The sequence below is a fragment of the Malurus melanocephalus genome, unplaced genomic scaffold (genome assembly GCF_030028575.1).
Source record: "Malurus melanocephalus ecotype Western Australia unplaced genomic scaffold, MMel_1.1 scaffold_554, whole genome shotgun sequence".
Classification (NCBI taxonomy): domain Eukaryota; kingdom Metazoa; phylum Chordata; class Aves; order Passeriformes; family Maluridae; genus Malurus; species Malurus melanocephalus.
This window is the reverse complement of record NW_026623786.1, coordinates 23,042-36,728: the sequence shown is the minus strand read 5'-3', so window position 1 is coordinate 36,728 and position 13,687 is coordinate 23,042. Positions and strand designations below refer to the sequence as shown.

The window sequence follows — 13,687 nt, the reverse complement described above, 5'->3', positions numbered from 1 at the left end:
ATTGATCTGCAGTTTTCTGCTCTGCTCAACCATCAGTTGAGAACACTCAGAATCAATACACTTTATACACCCAGCTGAAGGAGCAAGGCAGTTTATCTTCCCACTGCACACTTTTTCTTGTCCTACAGCTGAAAAATGATCCAATAAACATCACTGCTGTAATTTCACAACACAGCACATGTACAGAGCAAAGCTGTCAGTCTCCCTATGGAAACTTCACCAACTGGCTTCCTATTACTGCAAACTCTTCTTGCATTACTGCAAGCTCTGTTTTTCCTCTTGTTACTCTCTCCTGTCCCAGAACATCTCCATCCTCTGMAAACCAGTGTTTGCTTCTCTTTGTGCTTCTCAGAATTTTCATAGATCTTATGTTCAATCCTCAATCCTACACCATGACAACAGTGTCCCTATTGACAGGAAAGCTGTAAACTACCAAAAAAAAGGCACTGGACCTACAATCCATCGTTCAACCCTGCACATTTCCTTTAGAACAGAAGTACTTCTAAGGGACCAGGTTCAGTATGAATCCAATCCAAACGTATTTTCTCCTTATTTTCTTTCCACCATGACCTCCTCCACTTCTCCAGAAAAAATAAATGCCCCCTGATGGGAGGAACAATCCAGCTCCAAATCTTGAGCACCAAAGTAGTTTTATTTATAGAAAATCTCAATTCCCTTCTAAATAGTTAATCCTAACACAGACAGAAGAGATACAACATGCCTGACTACTGATGTAAAGGCAAGTTACTAGCTTATTTTAAATTTCATCATGTTTAAAATACTTGGGATAATGACAGCTCTAAGAGCTGGTATATTTTGTACCACTGTGGATTCTTTTAATTAATTCTACATATGCTTCTTATAGTAATATCCTAACCAAACCCCATCATTTATCTGGCTGCAGGCAGGAAATACCAGACCCTAGAAATGAAGGGTGAAAACATAACCCTGCTCAAGTAAAGGCAAAATCTCCATTTGTGCAATTATACAAGCTCAAAAATCACAGACTTGCCCCCATTGTCAAGAAACAAAACAAGTTACCCAACTATGTCTGAAAAGATGTGTCTTTCACAGTAGCCTCCTCATGTTAATTTTGAATAGTTTTGAAAACCTTTTCATTTGTGAATTGAGTTTAAATTTAACTGTTAATAAATACTACTAAGATGTTTTCCAGCAGCATCATTTCCCATTAGAGGGGACCGAGTTTCATGTTAGTAAAGAATATTAAGGATATAAAGAATATTTTCCTTCTTCAGAATACAGAGAAAAGAATATTGTATAATTGGCACTAACTTGAAAAGAAATGTCACTGATCAGGCAGAAGTGTTTTGCCCCTACAGTGCTAAAGACACTCAAATCCAAGAGATAGAGGCTGTCACCTGCCTACTTAGAAGAAAAGTATAAAAAAACCTGTATTTTCCCCCTCCTACCTTGGCAGCTGCCAGACCACCTGAGCCTCCACCAATGACAATGAGATCATAGTCATAGGAATTTGGCACTGGCACTGGTGTGGGGCCGTTCACTTCCATTTTTTTCTCAGGATTGTCTTCTTCCTTATGTGCCTGAACAGAGAAAACAAAAGGTATTAGGGAACATTGGAACATTACCCGCAGTGTTCAAAAATCCGTATTTTCATTAGCAAATACCGTGATAAGGGAACATAATTGCATCTGAATTTTCTGAGCTCTGCTTTTAATTAGCTTTAAATTTCATCTTCTTAATCCAGCCATGAATAGCTYTATACCTGTCAGATAGTGAACTATAAATTTTCTTGTTCATTGGAGCACTGGGTTTCCTTGCAGAGCTTMGTCTTCCACAACAATGCAGCTCCAGTGCCTCCTTAGAAATACTCCAGGATGAGATACATAACTGCTGACACAAGCATTCCATTCTTTATTTTATTCTTTTCATCTGCCCKAGACTTTCCTAATTAGTGCTTTTCCCCTCCTCCTGCATATATTTGTAGGAAAATATAACAATCCTACGCGGCACTGTACTAATCCACGATAATTACCAGCCTTACTAATGGGATGAACAGAACTGAATGGACAAAACCATTTCTGAAAACAGCATTTTTGTAATATGTCAGTGTTTATCATTGCTTTGGTTTAGCATAACTTTGGCATCACATGGATCAAGTGTGACCACTGTGGTTTCACGAAATATTTTTTTTAATCACAACTACAACCACAGAAAAACTACCCATTAGTCCTAAAATGGATTATGACAACTTATGCCACAAAGAACATGGCACTGCCTTCATACAGATTTTCTAAAATGAGCCTTCATACTTCATTTGAGAAACTCCAATTTAAGAGGGCTTCAGACATTCAAGCCTTTGGAGTTGTGACAATATTCTTAATGCCTCTCAAACTGCAGGACAAAATCTGGAGTGAGTAAAAATCAGATTCCTTAGCTGATGTAAATCAGTGAGCTTCAAATAAAGTAATGAAAAGTTTTTAAGACCAAGCCCATAAAATAAGTGGCATACTTCAGCACTTTACAAATATGTATTTCTGTCTGCCTAGCTTGGTAAGACTGGATTTAATACTGATGGAATAGTTTGTGGCAAATCAAAGGAAAGAAAAGTCCAAAGAAGTTTCTCTTGTGTTTTCATCTAAATTTTGTTTTGCATTAAACAGCCCTTTGTACTCAACCCATTCTACTGTTGCCTTCCTCTGAAGTTATTTCCTCTGAAGTTATTCCCTCTGTGTCGCCTTCTTCTGAGGTTTAATTAGTTCTTTTCTATTACTGTGTCTACCCTACTGACTGCTGCCAGCACAGCCATGCCATTGACAAAAATCCCTTATCCCTTGGACAGATTACACAGCAATGTCAGCAGAAATTCAGGCTGTATGCCTGCAGAAAGTTAGATTGTAGTAGTATTTCATACCCTGGGTAGCATGTTTRTAGTAGAAACAACACCTAGAAAACACCTGGGAAATCATGCAAAAATACCTCATTCTCCTTCCTCTTCTCCCCCTGCTCCACCACCCCGATATAGAACCCTACCACTGAACCTACTTTGTGCTTGGTTTTCTTTTTTCTCTTTTTCTAACACAGCCTCAGACAGGATCCAACTTCCCACTGCAATCAGAGCAAAGGGACATATACTGTACTATGATATGCAGCTTCACTTCATTTGTATTTAGAGATGCAAAATCAGAGGAAAAAGTGCCATTCTTTCCCAAAGAACACCTTCTTGCTTGCTTAGTGGCAACAGGATGGTGTGAAGCATGAGGGGAGACAGTCATCAGACCCAAGTACCAAGAATGGGATCGTTATGATGAGTATAAAGAAACCACACCAACTACTCATTTGCTTAGATCACTACTTRTATCATGCTACTTCTTTTTTCTCCTCTTAAGGAAAATGCTTTTAGTTTTCACATGGATTAAGAAATTTCAGCTTTTGTTTCCTACTGTTTGGTTCATTTTTAATTAATTCTTCACAATAACTCTTTATTAAAACATATTAAAAGTTCAGGTAAGACAAAGTAGATTATAAACTTCCTCTCTTTCTAGAACCCTGCTYCAAAGCAGCCAGGTTCTTCATAAGCTCTGCATCTCTTTTGCTGTGGGAACTTGTTCATGACTATGACCCATCCTGAGAACAGATCTCCTCCACTCTTCACCCACGAATAACAACTTTTACAAGAAAGCTTACCTTCTGATGATTTTTTCAATGTCAAGACTATAAAAAAAAATTTCCCCCTACCTTTAGAATTCTCTCATGATCTCCTATTTGCTTCTCCCGTGCAGGAACAACTGGCTGGGGAGTTTCTGCTGCTGTTTGGCGCTGCCCACCTCGCAGTTTCGGGGCTCTCCCTGTGAAATAAAGGATAAAATAACAAATTGTCTGCAGAGGCGTCCTTTATGAAGGCAGWGCTCCTGGAGATGAACAGGCTGGGGGAGTGGCCTGGCAGCTTCCTCATCTGTGGCATGTCTGGCCCAGGGCAGCGTTTCCTAACTCATGACTCATTTGCAATGTTAGGATGACTTGCGATATTTTTCTGTTGAATAAAAATCCCATGCGAGAGCTGGCTGAGATTTCAGAACGTTTTGCCAATCTAACAACATGCTTGGATCAAAGCAATGAAATTGTATTTCCTGTGGCTAAGCCTCGAACTTCAGTCCTAAAGGAAAATTATGATTTTTAGCTTTCTTGCCTAAAAAGTGACATTAAAGTCTCGTACTTTGCAAACTGAATTAGAAGTTTTTAATTTTCTCCTGCARTTAGATGCCTGGAAACTTATTTCAGTTCAATGTAGTGATCAATATACTGATAAATATATTGAAAAGTCTGGAAAAAACAGTTTTCCCACTGGTCATAACTGATCTAACATATATATATATAAATACATATATATGTACATATTTATATATATAYACACATATGTACTGATCTTACATATATATCTCTGTGTGTGTGTATATATATCCAATATAGAAGTTAAAGCATATTAGTGAAAAGAAAAAAAACATATTTACACACACTGAAATTTTATTTAATGTGCCATGGAAAAGGAAAAAAATGGAAAATCGAATAGTTGATTGGAATCCATTATCAGTTCTGCCTTCCTCCACATAACTCTGAATGATGTTAAGCTTAATTTCCAATAAATGGGTCAGTACCCAGTTGTTTGTATTTAATCACACACATACTTTGCACTGTACAACCAGCATTAATTAGCAAACCCTGCCACGTGCCTGTGCTCAGAGAAARAGCCATGCTGAATGCTCTGTATCCATTCCTTGGGCACTGAGCACACAAACCTGAAAAGCATTCACACACACACACACACAGGACTGAAACAAGCCAGGAAACCGGCCTGTAACCTTGTCATCTCTGACTTCTTTTCCAAAACTTGCTGCGAAAATTCCACTACCTTGCAAAGGTTTTGGAAAGAGTCCTYTGGTGATGGTGGTAAAGGGTTTTAAAGATCAGAATTGTTATGCAACAGTTAGCAGGAATATTAGTGACGGATGATGCTTCTCCTTTTCTCATTGGGGAACATACACATGTGAAAAAAGAAAAGCAAGAACACAGGTATTGAACAGCCTTTGCAAAGCATAATTTCACAACCTTCACAAAGGTTCATTTTTTTTTCTTCACTCTGTTATATTAAAGCTACAGTCCTGTGTGTATTTGAGACAACTGAAGGAATATTTTATTCCTGCAAGTTTGAACAATCTCAGGAATGTTCACCTAAAACTGTATCTTCAGTGAGGTAAAAACCATTAGACAACACAGACATTTTTAGAAATAGCTCTAATTATTTTCAGGYAGATCCGTGCCAGAGGTGCCAAATTTTCCCAACAGCCCCAAAAGGCAAAGGCAACCATAGCCCCTGGCAGAGACTTGTAAAGAGTTTGTATTCATTTTTAATTTAATTTTCAGTTGGCTGGCTCTGCTGCTGGGGGCCTCTCCCTTGTTGATTTGGGCAACCTGCCACAAGCAGGATGACAAAGCAGAAAGTGCTCTGTGTGTCACCAGCTACCTCTCCATAGAATTCCATCCATTAACAGCAGTTGTGATAACCCACAGTCCTGGGGAATAATCGATACTCTCCAAAAATGAATCAGCAGACACCTTTTTGCAGAGTGAGACTGCTAAAGAGAACCTGAACCATGGRCCTGCTCTGGATAATCCTCAGAGATGAGATGGATGAATCCCTTTGCCTGGTACGGATCAGTGTTATTTCCTTGGTACCAGTTCTGGCAGACATCCGACCTGTGCATGGGATAAATCAACTCACTAACCCAGGAGAAAACTAACCCAAGAGAAGAAAAGTGATGGCCAGTTTCCCAGCAGCCTAACAAGCTCAGCCAGCTCAGGGAACCATCCTGTGAGCCCCACAGCTGGTGCCAGGACAAAGGAATTCCCATMCAGACCAGTATAGAGCAAGAGAAGGAAGCATCACCTCTCGCTGGTAGTGGCAAAACTGCCAGTTTTGCTCAGAACTTGTTAAACCAGAAAAAAATCCCAGCTTTTAAGCCTTGCTTCTTGAGCAGAGATAATAGAGTGAATCAACTATGGTATTTTTAATCCATATGCTTCCTCATTGGGAGTGAGCTTCCTCACAAACCAAAGTCCTCCCTGCCACCGAGGCTGTTGAACTTTTGACTGTTGGTTGTGTAACTTCTGGCTGGGCTTAAAAAAAGGCATGATTGGTTTTAGAAGGCTTTGATCAGGTGGGAATAGGAGCAGCTCAACCCAACAGCCAAGACCAGCTTTGTAAGCAGAACTGCTTCAGGATAAGAATTGGCTTACTGTGCAAAAGCCATGCAGGGATCCCATCAGCTGCAGAGGCAGGACATGGGCATGGAAAGGGCTTTCCCTTCAACACTCCCTCTGAAGGTCTAGAGTAGGCAAAAGTTTCCACTGATTTATGCAGATTTTCTGTATCACTAGGGTGAACATTACCAACAAGAGAGAACTTCACATTTTTGACAAACTGCAATTTAAAAAATAGTTGTCTCTACTGAAGGAATTCAAGAGATGCCCCTAAATTTTAATGCTTCTGAGCAAGCACGTAACTTATTTTATGGCCCTATCTTCAGTCATTTGGGAAGTACAGGCTATTTCATATGACAATGAATGTTTACATTCTGTCCAAGAGAACATTTTAGGCAAAGAAATTTTCAGGTTTTCCTTCTTCTAGATTTGCTCATTTCTGCWYTATCCTCATAGGTCACTACCTCCTYTATTGCACAAACTCAAACGTTCAGTAGTGACGGCAACAGAGCCATTACACCATTCAGATAACCCAGGAAAAACCACAAGCTCTTAAAATAAACACCACCAGCCTGGACCATATCAMAAATGCACCCTGAGAGGCTGCCTTGCAATCAGCTGAGCTGACAAAACTGAAAAGAACTGGAAGCAGCCTGCAGTTTTTTGGTGTCATTTGCTTTACCTRYTAAACTGTCTTTGTCCCAGCCGTGAGTTTTCTCACTTTCACTCTTCCAATTTTCTCCCCATCCCACCAGGGAGGAGGGAGTGGGGCTGAGCTGCCAGCTGGGCTCTCAAGTCAAAAAACACATCAAGCTTTAAGACTTGACAATCAAAAGAGTAAAGTGAATTTTCCTAAGAAATCAGAAGTTCTCCGAACTATGTTATTGCTCATATTTATCCAGTGTTTTACTGCAAAACCCTTTAATTTTGATTGTGTTCTTGTTAATGCCCTTTTCATAACGAAGAGCTTAAAACTTCTTCCATTTAAATAAGGGRTGTTTGGATGGGATCAAGGTATAATGTAGAACAACTGAACTTTGCAAATAGCTGAAGCAAGGCTCTACTTTGTCGGATTTCTGTTTATGAAGTCCTGACTGTAGTACGTAGTATTGCTCCAAAACACCTATTTCCTTCATGAAAATATAAATTCTTTGGTTTTACCCCAATTATCTGAGTATAAAAAGCATTTAAAGTGAACTCCAAGAGTGCCGAGACCTATAGACACAAACTTTCCAATGTAAGTGTTGGATCTCCTCCTGTTGCAGAAGAGAAAAAAAAAAAATGTAACAAAGGCAATTTATATATGAAAAAGGCAGAAACTGTCAGAAAGCCCCACAGCACAATATTCTCAAAGGACAGTGAAAATCTACTGACAACTGTTAATCTAATCACTATATAGCAGGACAGGAATTATAAAAAAACCAAGACAAACCAAAGAAGAAATAATGACAGAGGAATGATGAATGCCAGATATCACATGAAAGACAAACTTTCARGTGATATCTGTCTGAGGGCCTGAATYAAAGCTGTCTATGCACAGTGGAAARGTTTCCACTCAAACAAAGGCATTAAGTGACAAAATTCACACTTTCAGCTTAATTTTTCAATGAAATCTGGGGACTGACTCAACAACATTCTCCAATCTGTTTTCCACTCAAGACAGGTCAGCATTGTTTTTAGAGGGCTCCAATCCTCCACCTTTATGTCCAAGAAGAAACTAGGGCAAGAAATTAATCACTCAAACACCTCTTCTCTAACAATCAGTCCATCAAACTTATAACCTGGCTCATCCTCTTAGTCCGAAAAAAAGGGGCTCTGAAACCAGTCTCAGTTTCTAGTTCCTAGCAAAAAAGTAATTCCTACTTCCAGGCATTTATTTTCCTTTTGCTTTTCTAAGTATTCATACAGCTACCACAAAGTCCAGCGGCTTCATGAAAAAAAATATTTTACTTTACTGATTTCAACAGGGACATCATTGTTCTCCTTGGTTTGTTATGAGAAGTCTTGTAAGACATGCTTCTGCCATAATAATTATGGAATTTTAAATCCCACTCCAACAAGAYCTGGGTTTTGTCACACACTTTCCTGGCAGTGCTCTCACCCACAAAAGTTCCTCAGCAATATCAGACAGKGGATACTTGCCCTTGAAAGTCTCCAGCCACTCCTCATTTCTTTGTAATTGTTTACAGTAAACCATACAGGAATTAGCCAGGTTGCTCTAATTAGCAATAATAGGGATGTTTTCCGTGAGTATAACATCACATACTGACCTCAAGTATTTCTAGAACATCTACAATACAAATTCTGTTGGCTTTAACTGAACAAGCTGTACAAAGTTAACAAAAGCAAATTTCAGATTCTCTCTTCCTCAGTAAAAGGCAGCCAATCTTTAATTATGTATCTTTGACATCTTCCATTTTATTTTATTGTGAATTAAAGTAGGTTATGAAAAATTTAACATAAGACTTYTCTGCCTTTGGAACTGTGGTAAAAGCTACAATATCTCATATAACAATTTCTATACAATCTTCATGGAAAATATCATCTTCCAATACCAGTAATTTCAACATAGATTTTTCTCTACTTCCTTCAAAAGTCACTGCTGCTTTTGGATTGCCCCATGTTAGTATAATGCTTTGTCAAATCCAAATCAAAAGAAAGGAAGCTGAGTTCTGCTATAACTACCTGTCAGTGTATCATGCTCACACTGCCTTCCAGACTGGCTCACCCTTCATTTGGGGTGACCTGAAAAAGCTCAGCTTCCTGACTTTTTCTTCTTGAAATTCCTGTGGCCAACACAAACCTGTGGTTCCCACAAACTGTGATTCATAGTCTCGTGCTACTTTTTTGKTTTTTTTTTTTTCCCTGGTCAGTAAATAAACAACTCTCTGACATGAGGAGGAAGCATCAGCAGCCTCACTTGAATAAGTGTGGCACCTGAGGCCAGAGAGGTAAAACAGCACTCAGCAGGGATGGAACAGGATCTCCTGGTGCTGCTGCCATTCATTAGTCCCTACTGGCCATGCCTTTATTGTTTCCACCACAACTAAAGCCATTTACTCATTCCCACACATTTCTTTATAATCAGGCTTGCATTTGAGTCATGGAGAACATAAAAAAATTGTGGAAARCAACTTGTACACAATCAGGGTTTTTTTTGTCAAACGACCCAGTATTAAAATGGAACATGGGTAAAGGAAAACAAGTTCTTTGCAGGTAATCTCCCATGGTTTAAGGCAGGTACAACACTGTGGAAAGTACTTGGGTACTTGCCTCAGAAACCTGTGATTTTTTTATCCCCCCTAGTGGGGATTTTTTAAGAGGTGAGAAAAAAAACCCACTTACTTTAACCCAGAGTAATCAAAGTATTTTGTCTTTGAAAAACAAAAGGATTTGAGCAGAACAATTCAATCCTGCTCATAGCAGCCCAGCAAACAATGACACACTGTTATTTTCTATGGAAATAAAAGTATTTGCATGTTTTACTTACTTCCTCCCTTTGCATTTGTATCTCTTTTATGCAAATAACAATGCTGGGTCAGATAGGGTTGTAACATTAAGCCAAAAATTATGAGGGGTCACAGAATTCCATAAATGAATCCCATTATATGCTCAATATCACAAGGCACAAAGAGTACATTTAGGACAGGCAATATGCTAAGGAAAGCATCAGCTGTGAATTTTTGGAAGAAAAATAGAAGGTAAAACCAAACYGAAGATAAGGAAAAAGAGAGGGCAYCAGATATAACTGGGCAAGTTAAGGGATGGTTCTGCAAGGATGTGACACCACATTAAAAAATGGAAGTTATTTAAAAGTATGAATGAGGAAAAAATGAACAAACATGGAAAAAAAATATTTACAGGACATACATGAGCTGAGCTACAAACTGGAAGGCAGCTGCATTACAACAGGCAGGTATAAAAAACAGATATCMAAACCAGGGGAGGCTTTGTAGATAAAACACTCTCAGGAGATAGCAGTGCTAAAGATAAAGGGGAACAAGTTACCAATTCAGTATACTAARTAAGCCACAGTGCACATTTTTATCTGGTATTTGGTTTGGTATTATCTGGTTTTGGTTTTTTGTTTGTTTTTTTTCTACAATTCAAACAATAACAAGACACCCTACCAAAGGGTGGCTGAGATGGAGGAACAACTTGATGGAGGAACAACCTTCAGACAGGAAAAGGCAGTGGAGTTTTATCCCCAAAGTTTTGAAAACAGAGAAACCATTAAAAAAAGGACTGCAAAAGGGAGATGAATACCATACACTCTTGAGAGCCAAGCACCATTCCTGTCCAGAGTAAAAATCAAAATGATGGCATAATTATTAACAAGGTTTAAGGAAGTACATGGGCATCTATTAAACCACATCCAGGATTTGAGTTCACTCCACTTTTCTGCACAAACAGTGCTGTGACACATCTGTCATTGTCACCGGAGCAGCTCACATGTAAATTATATGGTCAACACATTTCCAGGAAATACTGCAAAAGTAAAAATATTTGTGGCCTCATTCCTCAGCCACTCAGCACATGTAAATGCAAACAGAATTTAATCACCACTACTGTTTGTCCTCCAGCTGAACCAGTCCATAGCACAGTTATGCTGCATTCAGAGGCTCTCATATTAACATTAAAAATGAGGAACAGTGATGTTAAAACTACTTTGTTAACCCACTTTGAAGAATTCAACCCGAATTTCATTCTCAGGCTTCTTTCCAGGCCCACCAGTGAGTGTGTGCTGTGTCCTGAGTGCCCAATCCTGAAAGGATTGTACATCAGTGTCAAACCAAATTAAAACACAGCCACTCATAATATCCAACTATGATGGTCTGGGATGAAAAAAAAAGAGCAGCACTCCATATTATAACAAGGTAGAGTCCCACAGAAACAAATAATATGTTTTATAAACGGAAAGCTGCAACCCAGGCTATCTTAATTCTGAGATGTGTAAGTTTTATTCCTTATTTGAATTTTTTCRTAATCCTTTCTGCAGAAAAATGCCTGTCTATAATACAGAAAACTAAGTAAGTTTGCTAAGTGGAGATAAATTAACAAAAAAAAAAAAAAAAATCAGGAAAAGCATTCTTTTCTGAGTTACTTCCAATTTTCATACCTTTACACTTACAAAATGTTGCAAATATTGCATGTGCAAAATGCAATTGTTGAAGTAAACTGAATGCTATTTGATGATTGAGAATAACCCGTTTGAAAGCACAAACTATAGACACTGGAATGTATTTAAGAGCTTTGTTATKCAAACTATATATAAGCACCTAATCTTAATATTTTTACTTTTTCTTGTGCTAGACACCATTTTTCTTGCCAGTTTTGCTGATTGGCAGCTTGCTACTCTTTATGTTTTTAACATTTTTAGATCTTATAGTGAATTAATAACTGAATTTATTATTGTCATTGATTAAAAAGATGGAAGGGTGGAAAAAATCTGGAGAATAAGAAATTCTTACAGCTGTCAACAGTCCAATTTCTCTCTCGTATTGCACACAAAAGCTTAAATACACTTTGTCCAAGGGATTTATTTGATTTTAAAACAACTGATTTTAAAACAACTGATTTACTTGATTTTAAAACAACTCTACTGCCTGGTATGGTCAGCTATAGGAAGGGCTTAATTTAGATTGTTTGTGTTTTAGAGTCAGTTAAACAATGAGTATTTAGCTTATTTGAATTATGTTTCTGTTTMAAAATAAATTTGTATCTCCATTCACATTTCTGTAACTGTTTTTGTTTTAATCTTCTATTTAAGCTCTTCAACAGCACCCACWGCTCCCCTCATCTCTTGTGCTTGATGGAGACTAAAAACTGATGTGTTCCTTTGGGAAACGGAGATTGGGCTTCAGATAATAATTTACTCATATGCAACAATCCCAGAAGCAAAGCAAAATATWAACTTTGTCTCACAGTTTAAACCAACCTTCCTGGAGAATTACTTTAAGATGTTGCCAGAGTTGTAGAATAGGCAACAGGCAGAATTAATGTCTTAAATTGAAAAACCAAAGATACAGCAGAGCATATAAACCAAAGCCCAAACAACATGTTGTTTTAAGTMATTTAGCCTAAATGAGTCAGCTTCACCAGGCTGAAAAAGCTCATAAGGATGCAGGTTTCATTTCTGAGTTTATGCCAGCAGATATATTGCTGTTCAGAAGAACCAGGTTTGGGTATAACTCCAGAGCTCACTCTGCCCAGACTCTGTGTTACCACACCTGCACCAGCTTCCAGCATCTGATTTAAAACTAAATTAGGTACTTTTAAATCATAACATGATAGTGGCAGCATTAGGTAAGAGAACAGGTGTCAGGCCACAGCACTGTCCTGAAAATACAAGGACAACTGGACTCTCAAGACAGTAGTTTGAGATTTTTCTTTTTTCTTTCTTTTTTTTTTTTTTTTTTTTTTTTTTTTTTTTTTTTTTGCCCCCTGCACCAGTCCCTCCTCTTAGGATCAAGGAACATCTAGTGGTTCCAATGYTCAGACCTGAGAATTTTATATTGGTATAATTGAAAGATAGTAAGCAATATGGAGCCATAACAATTAGCCTGTTTCAAGAGTTTTAACTGTTACAAACCTCATCTTTGTATTTTCCAGCTCCTGCTGTGCCTTATGCAAATTYTCATTGCACAGGCATCTTTATTTTTTTGTTTGCCAAGGCTCTGACAATTTCCATCCTGCATAATAAGATTTAAAATATTGTATAACACCTTAAAGGCTCTCAAGGTGATTTGGTGTCAATGTTCTCAAATTACTGCAGGTATAAGAACATCTTTAGAAACAATCCCCTCTCCCAAGGATTTGGTGGAGTTGAAAACACTCCTACAGCAGCACATGCTCAATGAAGTACTGCATCCTAAGAGTACTTTTCATTTGGGCAGAACTGCTGCTCAGATGTAAGCACAGGTTCATTTTCAGGCATTCATGACTTTCAAGCCCATTATTTATCTTTTTTTCATCGGGTTTTATAGACCTAGTGAGAGCACAGTTAAAGCCATGCTCTGGGAAGATTTCAGGCTGAAGTTCTGACWCGGATGAGGTACAGAGCACTCAGCTGAAACACAAATATCCTCACTCTGTCGTGGGAAGATGCTTCAAAAGAAATCGTCTCCACGGACCAGGGGGCCAGACAACTCCTATCTAAGCACAAACCGTGTTCCTAATCCCAAATCTTGTCCCCTGTTGGGTCGCACCCCCAGCATGGCCCCACATGCGGGGGACCCACAGCCACCCCTCTGAAGGCACGGACAAGTTGTCCCGCAGCGCTCTATCCCCGTTCACAGCAAGAGAACGACTGGCCGGCTGTTTCACCGGCAACCGGAGCCGTTCCCTCCGCGCTCGGAGCCCACCCGGTGCCTACCTGCCGGGGCCGCTCCGCCGGGCGCCTGCCGCACCGCCTGGCTCTTCCGAACCGTGCTGCCCATGGCGCGGCTCC

General features: G+C 39.0%; 1 protein-coding gene across 3 annotated transcripts in view; it reads right to left on the bottom strand.

Annotated features, from left to right (window-relative positions):
* TXNRD1 (thioredoxin reductase 1) overlaps positions 1 to 13,681 on the bottom strand; it is a 34,041-nt gene extending 20,360 nt beyond the window's left edge. Inside the window, exons 1-3 of one of the 3 annotated variants that reach the window (XM_057382210.1) lie at positions 13,613 to 13,681; positions 3,718 to 3,827; positions 1,431 to 1,562 (exon numbers count right to left, since the gene is read on the bottom strand). In XM_057382210.1, the coding sequence (XP_057238193.1) occupies positions 1,431 to 1,562; positions 3,718 to 3,827; positions 13,613 to 13,676 (306 nt within the window). In that variant the 5' untranslated portion in view covers positions 13,677 to 13,681. Of the gene's footprint in view, positions 1 to 1,430; positions 1,563 to 1,744; positions 1,798 to 3,024; positions 3,088 to 3,717; positions 3,828 to 13,612 lie in introns of those variants that run through there. The other 2 variants (XM_057382211.1, XM_057382212.1) reach the window with 2 other exon arrangements.
* Between the last annotated feature and the right edge of the window lie 6 nt (positions 13,682 to 13,687).